General features: G+C 39.0%; 1 protein-coding gene across 1 annotated transcript in view; it reads left to right on the plus strand.

The window, feature by feature from the left end:
- The window catches only part of LOC103642312 (protein LAX PANICLE 2), a 74373-nt gene extending 65460 nt beyond the window's left edge, over nucleotides 1-8913 (plus strand). Inside the window, exon 4 of the mRNA XM_008665620.4 lies at nucleotides 8453-8913. Coding sequence (XP_008663842.1) covers nucleotides 8453-8620 — 168 coding nt within the window. The 3' untranslated portion in view covers nucleotides 8621-8913. The remainder of the gene's footprint in view (nucleotides 1-8452) is intronic.
- The last annotated feature ends 7302 nt before the right edge of the window (nucleotides 8914-16215 follow it).

Genomic DNA, 16215 nt, shown 5'->3' on the forward strand with positions numbered 1-16215 from the left:
TATATAAAGAATCGTATAGAGACAGATACTTCGTAAATAGCCCGTCTCTTATATATTGTTTCAATTAGCCCCCTATAGACCCTTAAGTTAGACCAACTTGAGATTCATAAAGTTATCACGCTCGTCTCTATCCCACCAAAATTGTAGCGCCATTAAATCTTAAAATAAATCTAAAAATTGTAAACAAAAACTTAAATCCAAATGGATCAGTTTCACCTAACTGCTAACGATGTTATTTCTTGCCTTGACAAGCATAAGATATTATGTTGGCGAAAGGGCCTCTAGCCTGGCGGTTAAGGACTTCCGAGTAGCACCTCTAAGTCCTAGCTAGGTTCGATTTCTATCGGGAGCGAATTTTCAGGCTTGGTTAAAAAAATCCTTTCGCTGTGTCCCATCCGCTATCGGGTTACGATATCCTGTGCGCCACCCTCCGGTTGGACCGTTGCAGAGTGGACAGTTGACGCCGACCCATTAGTGATAGAGGTCAGGGTTCGCGGATTTTTTCGGCCGGGACCATTGTTTCGGTCTCTTCTTATATGGAATATCGGGAGGACGGTCTTTTTCCTCCCCTGCCGAGCTTTTTTAAGATATTATGTTACAGAATTTGTTGGGAAACAATATGATTTCTTCGTAAGACCAATAAATTCAAATCTATTCCTTTTTTCAATTACCTATGACGGAATGCCATACTATTAATTACGGTATTTTAAATTTAGAGAAGTGAAGTCCTAGTGGACTTTCTGGGCCCATTCTATTCTGATCCGTACCAAATGTGTGTCGGAAACTGGAGCAAACTAGTATTGGAGAAGTCATTGACTAACTAATACAGTATTAAATGCATTAAGCATGTGTCTTTTGTGATACAAAAAATGGTGTTGCCACTAGCTAGAATTGTAATGCTTGCAAGTTGAAATGGCCGGTCCTACCTAAAACGAAAGAGCCGCACTGATCAAAAAAATAATAAAACGAAAGAGCCGCTCCCTAGATAATATGTAGTGTCAGTATTTTGTACAGATATAAATTCTGAAAGCTCTAAATTAAGAAGGTAGCGGTCAACAAGCACCGCAAGCATTACCAATTGACCCTGCCTGAACGGTGCCGTGTGGTGTTTGAGCAAACACCTAGCTATTAGCTATCCTTAGTAAATTAGTTAATAGTTAGCTAGCTAATTTCGTTAGTAATTTTTAACCAACTAATTATTAAGGCCATGTTTGAAAGTGTAGTATTTTTTTCAGTTTTAAAACAATAGTATGATATTTGATGATATTATAGTATTGAAACTCAAAAGGTGTTTGGTTTGTACAGGCAAAACACAGTTTTAAATACCATGGTATACCCAAAACCGTGGTATTTTTGGAGTTTTCGAAACTCCACGCAGGATCTCAGTTTTCTATCCAAAAACCTTACAAACACGATCTACATCTACACCATACAACAATATTGATGACCAACAATAAACTCATCAAGCACTAAGCAGTCTCGAAGTCTAAAGGCTATTGAATGCAATTCTACCACAAGGTTCCTTTTGCCAACAAATGCCAACAACCAAGAATGACATTGAGTAATTGTTGCTTAGCATGCTAACATTTAGATGCAACAACTTTAATTTTCCTTAGACAATAAATAGTGCTGGAACTAATTGAAAAGGCGCTAAAAACAATGCTAGCTTCGCACAATGATGCCCTAAAGGTCATGACATTAATGACGCGACAGACACTGACTCAAAAATGCAAGATTTTCACCCATGAAAAAACTAGCATGATAGGATGGAGTGGGCACCCCAAGAAGGAAGCAACGCCTATAGATATTTCCATCAAGACTTACGTCCTAACACCAACCATTGTACCCCCATTATAGGCTACAATCGGTGGCCAACATAGCACCCCGACAACTTGGCAAATGCAACACATAGAGACAAAAAGAAATATCATGAAGAGCAAGAAACTGATGCACAAGTGACCTTGTTGGAAAAGATCACCACCAATAAGATTCAAGTCGGCCAGCCCTGAAGTAGCATAGGAGGGCACACACCTCACAATGAGGTTCCCCTCCACTCAATTCAATCACTGCCACCACAACCACCGTCATCATCGCACCACCATGAAGCCTCCATCCCCACCATCATCATGCACCAACACACATATCAACCCCATGTTGTCATGCTCAGCATAGATCCGACTAGGGGACTCACCACTAACTTCCATCCAGTCTTTGTACTTGTTTCCACCACAACCATCAACTTTGTCATACCACCATGAAACCTTCCTTTGCGCATCTACCATGCACCAACACATGTATTAACTCCACATTGTCATGTCCAATATAGATCCGTTTAGGGGATGTCGGATCCACCTTCTACACACACCACATCTATATTCTCCACCCTACTTCACTGATGAGTGTGTTGCAACACAACATGCTGATATGGGGGCACCGCCATGTTGTAGAGCCGCTCCACCTTATATTCTTGGTCATGCTATATTAGTTCCTTACAATTCTTTATCGCATAGCACTACCACAACAAGTTTTAACGACTATGCTTTGCCACACCGTTATCACATAGCCTACACCAGCCATCACTTTTGCCCCTACGCAACGCCTCTAGGCGCGACAGCCTACATTTTCCACCACCATTGCCAGCGAATATAGAACCAAATCCGAGAAGGGGGGGGGGGTTGTGTCCCTACCCTTATTACTAATGTGGCCTCTTCCTCCTTACGTCATAGCCTCCTTCTACCGACACACATTGTAACATCATTGACACGGTTCTATGGTGCAATTATCCCATCACAAGTACACAACCTTAGCGCCACTATACCATCATCACAAGGACACAACACATGTGTGGACCATTTTATATGTCTCCCCATAGGTGCCTTCATAGCTTGTATAATAATGATATGCTCGTCGGACTAGTAGATCCATCAACGATGGAGCTACTACGGTAGATATAGACACACTCGTTGCAGCACCAAAGTCACCTTATTCATCGTTGTCGTCACTAATAAGGCCAATTTAGGCTTAAATAGAAAGGAAGATGCCATGCCATGACCTTCCTTGAGGTTGCTCATATTAGGCTAACATGAACTTTCTCCTAGACCCTAGCCACTAGATGCATGATAACTTAGAGGTTATACCTTTAGTTTCGGATAGTGATGCCATTAGGGTGATGAGACCCACCCTAGGGACATGAGGTAGATGACAATGGCCTTCCCATCACGATGGTATAGAGATAGATCAGATTTCTAGAGTTCTTTTTGGGATAGGAGGTATGTCAAAAGTTTGTTCACGTGCTAGCCTACATCCTATTTACTATACGTAGTATGAAAGGGGCCTTGTAGTACCGCCCCCTCCCATTAGGATGTGAGGAGGTGAATCGGGTTTGGTCCCTTCATTCAACTGGATGAGAACCTAACATTCTCTCTCTTAATCTCAATATTACTTGCTTATACTTAGAACTTAAAGTCTTAACTACTTGATTTCTTAACTTATAATTCCCAGTCAATAGTTTAGTACACCAAGACCAAGGCATTATAGCAGCATATTACACACTACTAAACTCAACGACTATAGCATATCTTTCTATCTTAAAGCAGAGAACTTATTCTTGAGGGAGGTAGTTGCACTAATAAACCCTTATTCTTGAGGGAGAACTTATTCTTGAACTTTAAGCCATGATGATTCTCAACTTTAGATTTGAATAACTTAAACTTATCCAATGCTTCTAGCCACTCTTTAATTGGATTAACCTACCCATATCACGAGAAATCATCAAGAGATGTAATAAACAGATCAAGACCATATGTTGTCTTTACAAGGGAAAGGCTACAAATGTTTGTATGAACTGTTCTGAAAAATCTCATGCTTTGCTTACCATATTTCTTAGTTTGCTTCACATAATTTCCATTAATCCAATCTATGTAATAGTTATAATCTAAAAATTCTAATGTATTGAGAATTTCTTCTTTAATTAATTATTCAACCCCCTTGAAATATGGCCTAAACAACACTACCACAATCTTAATGATGATAGAATTTCCATTTTACTTACATTAATGCTTACATCACATGCATTCACTGAAGAATAGACCTTTGTACGTGTTCACAATTAGAAAGTAAATAAAGCTTGTCTTATCTGATGGCAAGACCAACCTCAATATCATTGCATTTAATAATGCACTTTCTGTATCCAAAGTGATATTGAATGTTACTATCATCCAAACATGAAACTAAAACTAAGTTCCTTATCATGGAAGGCACACATAAAATATTGTTTAATTGGAGAATAAAGCAACCATCTAACTTCAATGCAATATCTTTGATGGCTTCAACATCAACTTTGAGTCTGTTGGTGATTATAATACTTCTTTCCCCTCCTAGAATGGTTCTCCTCATATGGAATTTCTATAAAAATGATGAGCAGTAACACCAGAGTCAATCCACCAAATATCAGTTGGTAAATCCAAATCTAAAAGTTCTTCATTTGAATGTAACTTTGCCCTTATTATTCTTGTCCATCCATTTGAGGATTTGAATACATTCCTTCATACGATGCCCTTTCTAGCAACAACTTGTACAAATTTTATCATCCATCTCACTTGACTAAGCTATGGAGAATGACATTTCTCCACTAGAACTGGTTTATTTGTTATGTGGCTTTGAAAAAAATCGTTTTCCTAGGTGAGCTTGAGCCTCCCTAAGGAGACATGGATTTCTTTCCATGATTCTTAAATGGAGGGTTCAAAGACTTCTTGCAATATTATTTTATTATGGTGTGACTTCTTAATTAGATTCACATTGTCACTCTTGATAGCCTTAAGAATGTCCTATTCCAAGACACACATGGCAATTAGCCTCTCCATTATCCACTTCTCAACACTCATGTTGTAGCTCACAACAAAAGTCTCAAACTCTTTAAGTAGAGACACTAATATCAAGTAGACAATAAAGTCATTGTTCAATTCCATATCAAAGTACTTAAGATTATTAGCAAAGTTTGTCATCTAAAGTATGTGTTCCATTATGCCAAAGGCATCACACTTTTTTAGTAATGATTTTCATAATTATGTTTTTAGAATATGCCTTTGAAGAACCAGTGAATTGTTGTCGAATTTTGTCAAGGTACTCAGGAACTTTGACATTCTAGGATTGTTCCTCTAATAAACTCTATGATAGAGCTTCTAATGACTATCATATACTTTTTATTTGATCCCCCCACTTTATGCGTTTGAGAACATATCTTATTGTCAAGACTATTATTTGTTGTCTCAAGGTGTTCCTTCTGTTGTCATCATAAGGCCAACAAACTTTTGATTGTCAATGATATAGTCTATCTCTATCAAGGCCAATGCCATGTCTGTCTTCTTCCTCCAAGAGGAATAATTGGAGCCATTCAGTGTCTCTATTCTAAAGATAACAATTAGGACATTTGAAATCTTATCCAGTAATGTTTTATATATAAAACTACTTAAATCAGTTTGCATGTAAAATTCAACATGAGTTTAAATTAAACATGTATCATACTAAAAATTACTCCATGTATAAAACATCTTTGGGTAGAACTAGAACATAATAAATTCTTTAAAGTAACTTAACATCAATTTATTTTAATATTTTTGAATTAATATCCACGTCGGTTTCAATTTAACAGAGAAAAATAGTTATTTGCAACAAAAAACTTCTAAACTCGGACTTAAAAGTTAGTAAATATTAACTTAATTTTTCTTAGCATGTGTAGATCTAAAATAGTGCTCAAAATAATATATAAATATTTATATAAATATTTCTCTTAAGTAAAAGCGACAAAGAAAAAAGAACATACAACTTTCACTATGTAGCACTATTTTTAGCCAAGAAGCAGCTAAACCAGCCTAGCTCGGTCAATCTTTGGTTGCATATTAGTTTCCTCCACTCCATCTCATGTGCATCATGTTGTAACCTAGGTCTAGATCGCCAAACCCTTGTCCCGCCTGGGCCAAAAGCAGCCATTCATCCTATACCACCCAATCTAATCCGTCGGCTGCCAATCATTTCAGCATTTATAAAAAGAAAAAAAATTTGGTCGAGGAGGAAAATCCTAATTTATTCTTCTCTCCCTCTTGCCCATCTCTCTCACCCTCTCCACTCCCGCTCCCGTCCTCAGCGCCTTCGTCCCTTCCTCTGCCTTCCTCATCATCTTCAGTGAGACTGAGAGATCGTGGCAGAGTGTACTGGAACCACCTGTAGGGCCCATTGCCAATGTGTGTTCACCTGTGAGTGAGCATGCCGCTATCGTGCATGAGACCGGTGGTCGCGCTGCCTTTTCCATGGCTATCAATGGCTAGGTAAATCTTATTGTACCCCTTCCTTTCTCTGTGTGCTCGAATGGGCAGTTTGAGTTTTGAGGAATTGGGGGAAATAGGGCAAGGGTTCAATCTTCTCTTATTCCGCTTGTTTTCCTAATAAATGAATGTGTGTCTTTGAGGGGAGTGGGGTTGCTCGGGTTCATCCCTAAACCGAATATCGTGAACAGATAGGGTAAGGGTTCGAGCCTAAACTTGGCTTTGATGCCACGATTAGACTAATACGCCCTTGCTCCAAAATCCTAGCCCTAAATATGTGAGAACTCAGAGGTTATACTTTGTTGTTGGATGCCGATGCCAATTAGGGGTGATGAGAGTCGGCTCAACGATGGCGAGGTAGAGACGTCGACACTCTTTCCTTCACTAACTATGTAGAGATAGATCGAATCTCCAGTGTTGCGTTTGAAAGATAAGGTATGATGAACATTAGTTCTTATGCTGTCTTCAGTGGATATGGTAAAAGAGTGGGACACGGAACACTGTAGATGACACTGTTTACAGAGTGAAAGATTGAAATAGGGGATACGATAGAAAATGGAATACGAGATCTGCCGGAGATAGCCTTATGCTGGCCTGCTTCACTAATGACGACGTTCGCGTATAGGCTAGTTTTCGATCGGTGGCTGGCACTTGGCATGCCGTCGTTGAGCTAGCTTTCACGAATGGACGTGACACCTAACACACGGCCACACCTAACCAATCAGTGAGACACGAGCTCGTTTTTTTTTCCAAATGCGATGGTCCTTGCTCCCTGATGTGCACGGCTACGTGACCACGCACCACGTACGTGTAACTGCAGCTGCAGTTGCTGCATGCCCTGCCCCTGCCCCTGCCTCTCTGCATGCATGCATGCTATAGCTAGCCGTATATATATGAGGCGATCCATCCATCGGTGCGCATGGCATTGCATGGATCATACATGCATGCTGATATGATCATGCGTGCCGGCCTGCACTGGACCGCGCGTACGTATCCTTCTCGTCAATCAGAATTGATGCATGATGATGATGATTCATATATATATACACCCTGCTGGCAATCACTGCACACGATGCTTGCTATATATGGTATCATGCATGATTAGACAAGCAGATCCCCACCGACGACGACACAACAACGCACAGCGGCCAGTACTACACTACAGTGTGTGTCGTTTCGTTTTCTCGCCGACTGTACATGCGACTATGAACTCTGACCGATCGACAGGCATATGCATATATCATATCACACAGCTGTTACGTCATTGATTTGTTTCAATTATTAGATAGGAGTAGGTTTTTTTCATTAATTATGTATTCTTCTATCATATATACACACGTATATATAGCATCTATATACGGTGACATGCACGATATATACGACGCGTGTACACATACCTGGATTATTAATTAACTAATTAGGGTGTTAAAGGCCGGGAAAGAGTGCATGCGTAATGCATTTTCCTCAAACACGCGCGCATGCATGAGAAACACGTCCACGCTCTCCACTGACACTGCGTATGCAAGTAAAACTATATAATGTTGTTCAGTTTTAGGCCTTCGTTTATGCTGCTTTTTTCAGGCAACATGATATATTAGGCCAAAAACTCGAACTCAAAACCTGAATCTGCCTACAACTCAAAACCAAACGCTACTTTTGAAGAACCCCCTGCAGATCGATCCATATATGGTGGAACTGCATGCTCTGATCTCTCTGCGTGGATATATATAGAGAAATCTGGTATCTAATTTTACACTTTGAACTCGTAAATCTCTATCAAACGGACCCTAATTAATTTAGGTAGCTCTAGCTATAACCACCTTCGTGTCCATATAAAAATACGCGAAAAATAAGCTTTGCATCCTAACAACTAGCTAGCTAGCTAGGCATGTCGTGTCCTGCTCCTTCGTTTGTTTGTTTCCTGATGAATAGTGGCTTGTAATTTAACAGCCGTTGAGTCCAGATCTGCCGCGGACACTGGTTTATGTAGGCATTCAATTGCAATACATTACTATCTGGTTCATGTGTCCATGGTTGTCATATCATAATAATCTTTGCTTCAATCAGCACGTACGACAATCACACAGTCAAACCTCATCGACTGACTTTCTCTGTGATGAAATGAAATGCAGTTAGAGATTACCTGCCGAGGGCAGCGCCTCCAACCGACGATGACCCTGCAGCAGGTCCGCGACACCATTTGGCGGCCAGCAGTGCCGGCTGAGGCCGCAGCGGTTTTGCCGGCCCCCGGCTCACGGAGCACTGACCACATCATGACGCTGCATTACTGCAGGAGCTAGCATGCGCCTCTGGCCGGTGGTGAGCGGAGCAACGAGAGGCACAGCCAACTTAATTTTCACGCTGTAATTAATTAGATTTTTCACTGCCCACTGCAGGCAGGCACTGATCCCCCCGTTTTTTCCCCCTCCGCCCCTAACATCTAATCCTCCTCACCACAGAGTTCACAGAGAAAGAAGAACAGTAGAACACCAAGGATCAATATATAGTGTAACACCACCCAAATGTAACTTATTTTACTTCAAAACCCTGAGGAATTATTCATTCATATTTATTCAGTTCAAAGATTTGTTTATTTTTTCTTCTAATGTCTTTCTGCTGGCATAACTGAACCCAACCATTTACAAGAGATGCAGATCTTGGTTACCACCGAGGCTTTGTTTAGTTACTCTAGTATTCAACCCAATTCATACGTATTGAGCTGGATTGAGGTGTAAATTGAACTAATTTATACCTCAATCCATCTTAATACACGTGGATTGAGATAAATATATACTATAGTATTCAAACAAGTCCTCAGGTATTTCCATATTTCTACCCTAGAAAAACAGAATAAAGGAAAAAAGGAAAGGTAGAGATTGTTAATAGCTGCACTATTCATGAATATATCTACATCGCTAAGAAAATACAGATGTTAAAAAGGAGGAATCCATTATGATTGCACGACGTTGCAATGGAACCACGATCCAAATGTTTCTTCATAATAAATTAAGGTCTTTAATTAACTTTAGTTCAAAAATAGATACGAACAGAGTCCAACCTTAATCCGATTCATCTTAATCTGATTTTATCCTTAAATTTTATAATATAAAATCTAGAGCATATTATCATCCCAACCCACGATACAACGTCACATAGTTTTCAAGTAGAATGTCACAAAATCAATGGAAGAGAGCGCATGCGGGAAGTGAGGAAATAAAGCAGGAAATCGACATCAAGGGCAAGGGCGCACAAACAATTTGCTCATAAGTCGAGATATAAAAGAGAGGAATGCAGGCAAGCACAGCCAGACATTGTCTCTATGATAACTACAAAAGGAGAGATAGAAATAATTAAAACGTAAATAAAACAGTAATACAAAACTGGAATAAATGTAATAGACACAATATATACTAGCAGAGACCTAATTTATAGTAAGTGCACAACGAGCTCGCAAACCTGAAAAATCATCGAGGTCGTGGCCAGCAGACCATGCATATGGCCATATAACCGTATAAAATGTTGATTTGTACTGTTTTGTACAGTAGACTACACTGTGTACAGAATGAGATTTGAAATTGAAGGTATGATAAAAACAAATAATAATTCATAATATACTTGAGAAAAATATGGAGCTAACTCATGGTAGAAAATATGGTTAAGAATCTCAAGTGTAGCATGTGAAGAATGAACAAGACCGAAGCAAATGGAATAGGTCCTCTCAACACAAGACAACTATTCGAACTGCAGCAGCCGCAATCCATATTAACAAAACACTACATAAAATGTTTAAGCTGTTTTGGATTAAAGTCAGCTTGAAGACGCCATTACCAGCCGTATTGCACACCTACACTTGATGAAAAGAAAAAGGATGACACAACTGATTAAAGGGTCAACACTACATCTATCTGGCTACCTTCAAAAAATTACTTGGCCGTACTGACTAAACACTTAAAAGTAGCTGCCGTTATTAGCATGCACAATAAATTACATAAATTTGTCAAGAACTTCATAAAGAATAGCAAAGCAGATTGATTTGTCAGCACATCCCCTTGGTTCATGCTATCATGGAAGAAAGGCGAGAGAACTATTCAGTTAAAGCATTTACTATGCCCCAAGCACAAAACACACACTAGGTAAAGTTTGCCAAATAAGATGGAAAAACATAAATATTTGACTATGAAAAATTGTTGTTTATTTAAAGAAATATACCTGCGATTATATCAATAAAATTGAAGACAAAACATTTCTATCACTATCGGAATCCTACTCTTTATCAAGTGTCAATTGGTTCCTTATCTTTATCAAGTGACAATTGGTTTGGCGAATGTTTTTCTAGGAAACCATGCCAAACAAAAGACGCTTGGCAAAAAAATATTTGACAAAGAGCTTCTTAACTGAGTGTTTTTTTACACTCGGTAAAAAAACTTTTTTACCGAGTGTTTTTTGACCCTCGACAAATAACTTCTTAACTAAGTTTTTTTACACTCGACAAAGAGCTTCTTTGCCGAGTGTTTCTTCGCTAGGCAAAGAGCTTATTTGCTGAGTGTGTTTTTTGATGCTAGGCAACAATAATTTTCAAATCACATTTTGAAGCAATAGATTAATTCAAATAAAAAAATTTGAACTACAAAGTTGTATAACTCATCAAATGTACAATTTTTTTTGTTTTGGTCATTTCTTCATATAACAATATAAAATTAAATTTGTTTCTAAAACTTATAGTCTCTCTTGTAGTTTATAAAACTACAAGAGAAATATGTAAGATTTGTGAATAATGTTAGAACAACCATGTTGGATAAATAAATAACCAAACAACTAAAATAAACTTTGTAGATCTTGAGAAGTTATAGAATTTTTGTAGATCTTGAGAATGTTAGAATTTTGTAGTTGTCAACGAAAAATATGTCCAATTAAAAAAAATTAGATTTTTCAAACGACCTCGGATGGAAAACCACCACAATGAAAGTTGTAGGTCTTGAAAAGTTATGAAATTTTATAATTGACAACTTTTTGATTTGAAATAATCTTGTGATGAAATATTATTTTTGAATTACATAATTTTAAATTTTTCGATGACCTAGATGGAAAAAACACGAAATGAAAGTTGTAGATATCCGAAAGTTATTTAACTGTATAGTTGACAACTTTATGATTTGAAATCATCTTATCATAGAAAAATACGTTCGAAGTTTTCAAATTTGAAATTCAAATTTTGTAAATGACTTCAGATAAAGAAACTATCATAATAAAAGTTATAGACCTCCAAAAGTTATTCAACTTTGTAGTTGACAACATTTTCATTTGAATTTATTTAGTCCATAAACAATCAATTTACACTCGTTTTGTTACAATATGTGGGGAATGAAAACGTAATATAGACAAAAGTAAGATAGGCGTGGAGTGATAGAGGATGTCACCCGAGTAAGGGAGGTCATAAATTTGAATCCCACTGATCGGGAAGTGCATGTAATTTTTGGTGGAAAATACCACCACAAGTTGGCTAGTGGGTGCCTCCTCTCATTAAAAATTGTTGTTTTTTAATTTGTTTCTCCAAATGTTTTTAACACTCGGCAAAGCCTTTTGTCGAGTGCCCGACAAAAAACATTTGACAAAGAGCCTTTGCTAATAACTTTTTTGTCGTGTACCATTTGTTGAGTGTGGCACTCAGCAAACGGTTTGCCGAGTGTGTTTCTGGCTTTGTCGCGTATCTTTTTTGTCATCTATCTTTTGCCAAGTGTGGAACTTGACAAACATTTTGCCGAGTGTATTTCTGCAACACAAGGTTGATTTGACCCTTGTGCTTCGGGTTGATGAAGCGGATAGACAAGCCTTACCTTATCTCGACTAATTCTTTTCCATAATCGTACCCAGAATGAGTTCCACAAAAACTCAGAGTTCATCAAAGTTTTCAAGCTTGTGGTACCCTTTTCAGGCTCTTACCATCAAAGTTCAAGCCTCTAGACTATAAAATCCAAGCCCGCGCACCACCTTCTGACCACAATTCGAGCCCTAATCTCTTAGTCGTACCAGAACATAGCATGCATGCCGCTGCTATCATTGCTAGGGTTCCAAGTTGTGTCTCGAATTCATTGTAGGCCTGTCATCATGGAGACTACACCTGAAAGCTTCACTATACCCTAGAACACCAAGAACATCTAGCCATCTAAACTCTATCTGCTTGTATCGTCCGGTGTATGGTGACTGCCATCTCATTGAGCTGCCTTTCCATCATCAAATTTCTACCGGTCGTTCCCTGCTGTCATAAGTTGTCATGAGAGCTTCATTGTAAGCTATTGAATATGTTCCATCCTTTCTCATTCTTGATTATGTTGTATGTCTTGAGCAATTGCTTGTTGGAGTTGTCCAACACAGTAAGGCCCAAAATATGTACAAAAAATATAATAATAATAAAACAAATATATATTTATTGCTTCATAACTGATTTTGAGTATGTATTAAAAATGTTGGGACTATGCTTCGTCGCCGAAGGTCTTGTAGGAAGAAGCAGTTTTCGGCTGAAGTTGTTCGTATGAGATGGCCGAAGGTTCCTCTTCATGAAGCTTCGGAATTTACAAACCGACATAAAAGTAGAATGACCTTTTAGTCCATAAATGTTTGAGTCACCGTTGTAATCCCTTATGAGGGGCATAATTGTAATTCCTCACAGGCTACGCTCTGTGTCTATAAATAGGTGAACAGTACCCCTGTACTATTCACGCAATCTTGTAATCACTGGCACATTACGCTGGAATTATTGTTTTCTACTAAAACGAAGGTATAAATATGCCTAAATATTATGTTTCAATATTTAGGTTCATGTAATAAAATATGTGTCAATATTGTTATTCATTTTCGGCATGTCTTTCTATAATGCCTTATATTTGACATTTTACTTCATATTGTTTTCCAAATCTGATCACGAAGGTAAGACCTTCGTGATATTTTGTTTATGGCCTTCGTCCGAAACAATCAAATGGCGTGATAGAAAGGTTCGGCTAAAGAATATTGAGCCAGGACATTTGGTGCTTCGGCGAGTGGCTAACCCAGATACAGTGGGCAAGTTGCAGTTGAAATGGGAAGGACCTTTTTTGGTAGCATCTTCGTCAAGACCCGGTTCATACAGATTGAAGGATATGGACGGCAACGACATTCCTAGATCTTGGAATGCGGATGAGCTTCAGCGATATTATGTGTAACTTGATGTAATTTTTTCTTTCATGGCACCCTTTTCCTTTCTGAAGGGGGAGAAAGGTTTTTAATGAGGCCATCACATGTAATTTCCTTTTTTAGTTCTATAAGAGCAAAATCCCCCAAGGATGTAAATGTAAAAGCTGAGAACGCACCATCGAGTGCCGGAAAGTAAAAGGCGAAGAAGCTCCAAAGTCGTTCCTAAGGGAATGCAGAGCTTACAACGAAAAGTCAACGCTGATTCCGCCGAAAGTAAAAGGCGAAGAAGCTCCAAAGTCGTTCCTAAGGGAATGCAGAGCTTACAGCGAAAAGTCAACGCTGATTCCGTCGAAAGTAAAAGGCGAAGAAGCTCCAAAGTCGTTCCTAAGGGAATGCAGAGCTTACAGCGAAAAGTCAACGCTGATTCCGCCGAAAGTAAAAGGCGAAGAAGCTCCAAAGTCGTTCCTAAGGGAATGCAGAGCTTACAGCGAAAAGTCAGCGCTGATATGTGTTTGTTTCTAAGGAAATAATGGCTGTGATTATGGCTTCAGATATGTGTTTAGACATTCGTTTGCACATCACATTACATCATAGCATTTGCATTCATAAACATTCATCCAGGCATATGTAGGATAACCAGCATCATAGCATAAGTGGTTGCTTCGGCAGAAAGAAAAAACTGTCTTTTGTACTTCTTCGTGTACGAATAGAAGAGCTTCGGAAGAAAGGGAAATGTTGTTTTTTATGCTTCGCTGTGTACGAAAAGAAGGGAAGGTGTTTTTTTCGCCTTCAGCTCAAAAAGATAATTTCGTCCACATCAAAGCACCTCTCATACATTAATAGAAGGGTAAGAGCATATTACAAGGTATGAACAGAATTCATTAAAGACAAGTTTAGTCACATTTACAGAAGTTATCTCAAAAGTTTCTTGAGTCTGTCTACAGTCTACTCCTATTTAATCTTCAAGGGACCTCAGCTTCGGCGTCATTCTCTTTAACCATCGGCCTCGGCTTCGTCATCCTACATGAATTAAGTTGTTGTAAGTCGAAATCGAGCTTGAAGGAAGAAGTAAGCACAAGGTATGATTTCTTACTAGTTCAAGATGACTCCGAGCTTCGTCTCCAGTCTTTTCTCGCCCGCCTTTTGTCCATATCATCTTCACAAATCTATTAGAAATGCTTCGGGCGAGATCAGGAATGTCATCTAGAATTGATGGTGATAAAGTGAAATTGGGCCTATTGACAATTTTTCCATGATCGCAGCCAGCTTTTAGGAAAGCTGCAGCAGTGCCCCGAGAAGCCACCCAGGCGCAGAAGTCACCGTGCCCAGCTATAACTTCGTCAAGCTCATCAATTTCACCCTCAATATGTTCGAAGGTCTTTGGTAAATCTTCAGCTGACGGGGTGAATTTCTCACTGCTAGCTCCAACTGAGTGGAAAATTTTTCTCAGTCGTTGAATACATTTGTTGCTAAATTCCAAACATTTGTCTTGAAGCCCCGCCAATAGTCTTTTCAAATCTGAATTTTGTTGGACTTGGGCTTCAAGTTTTGCATTAAGTTCTTGCTTTTCTTGTTCAAACTGTTTAGATTGGCAGAGAAGCTTCGTGTTCAGTTCTGTTATTTTAGCTTCGGCTTCCGCCAATAGGCCTTCGGTTGCTTGAAGCTCGAAGTTCTTCTTTTCAATAGTAGCTGATTGCTCTTTTATTTTACCTTCTAAATTTTCAATTATAATCTCGTGTTTCTTGTCTTCCAGATCTTGTTGCATTTTCAAAGCTTTGCTCAACAGCATACTCTGCACAAAAACAACCTTCGTTAGACATGTCTTCATTATTAAAAACAATAAAAGTCAAGGGAAAAGTAGTTCACCTTGAAATTGGAATAAAATAAACTACCAACGATATGTTGTCGTCGGTAGCGGCTAATGTCCGTTTCTAGCTTCGGGAAGCTGATACTCCTTGACAGAGTACCGATAACCTTAGCTCCAGTTTGATCCCGGATACAGTCTAATTTTTCATCATCAATACCTCCGAAGAGGAGTGCTCCTGGTTTATATCCGCAAGATTTGGCATACTCTTTAAGCTCTTCTATTTCGGTTTTCGACAATTTTTCTCCAACTAAATTTTGAAACATGAAGGCTTCGTCCTCTGAAGCTTCGTCAGCAATTTCCTTTTCTTTCCCCGACACTGCGGCCATGGCCTCTTTGGCGGCAGTAGTAGCTTCTTCTGTGGCCATGTCTAGCAGTATTTTGTCGATGTGTTCGATTGTGCTTTCCAAGTTCAAATCTTCAATTGAGGTAGCTTCGGCAGTCGCGATCTCCGAAGGTGTGATTTCAATATTTGTTATTCCCTCAGCCGCCGGTATCTTCTAAGCTGAAGCTCTCGGTGGTGTCTTGTCAATGACCTCTGTCACAACGATGATTCTTTGTCTCTTTGCTTTAGTCGTTTTCTTCGTTTTTTCGGGCTCCTTTTCCTTCTGAAAAAACTTTGTCAGTTGAGGCCCCAATGGACTTAGCTTCGCAGGCAGGGATTCAGTCATTACCTTCAAAATTTCCTCCACGTCAGTGGCAGAGTGTGATGCGGGAGTTTCTTCTTCGTCGGATACTTTTTGCTTCGGAGAAGACACTTTCCTATTCTTCGGAATTTTCTTCTTTGATGGTTCTTTCTCATCTTCATTTAAGGCTTCGGTTATCCTTTTCCTTTTCCGGCCTCCGACACCTTTATTCAGATTC

The sequence above is a fragment of the Zea mays genome, chromosome 10, assembly GCF_902167145.1.
Source record: "Zea mays cultivar B73 chromosome 10, Zm-B73-REFERENCE-NAM-5.0, whole genome shotgun sequence".
Classification (NCBI taxonomy): Eukaryota; Viridiplantae; Streptophyta; class Magnoliopsida; order Poales; family Poaceae; genus Zea; species Zea mays.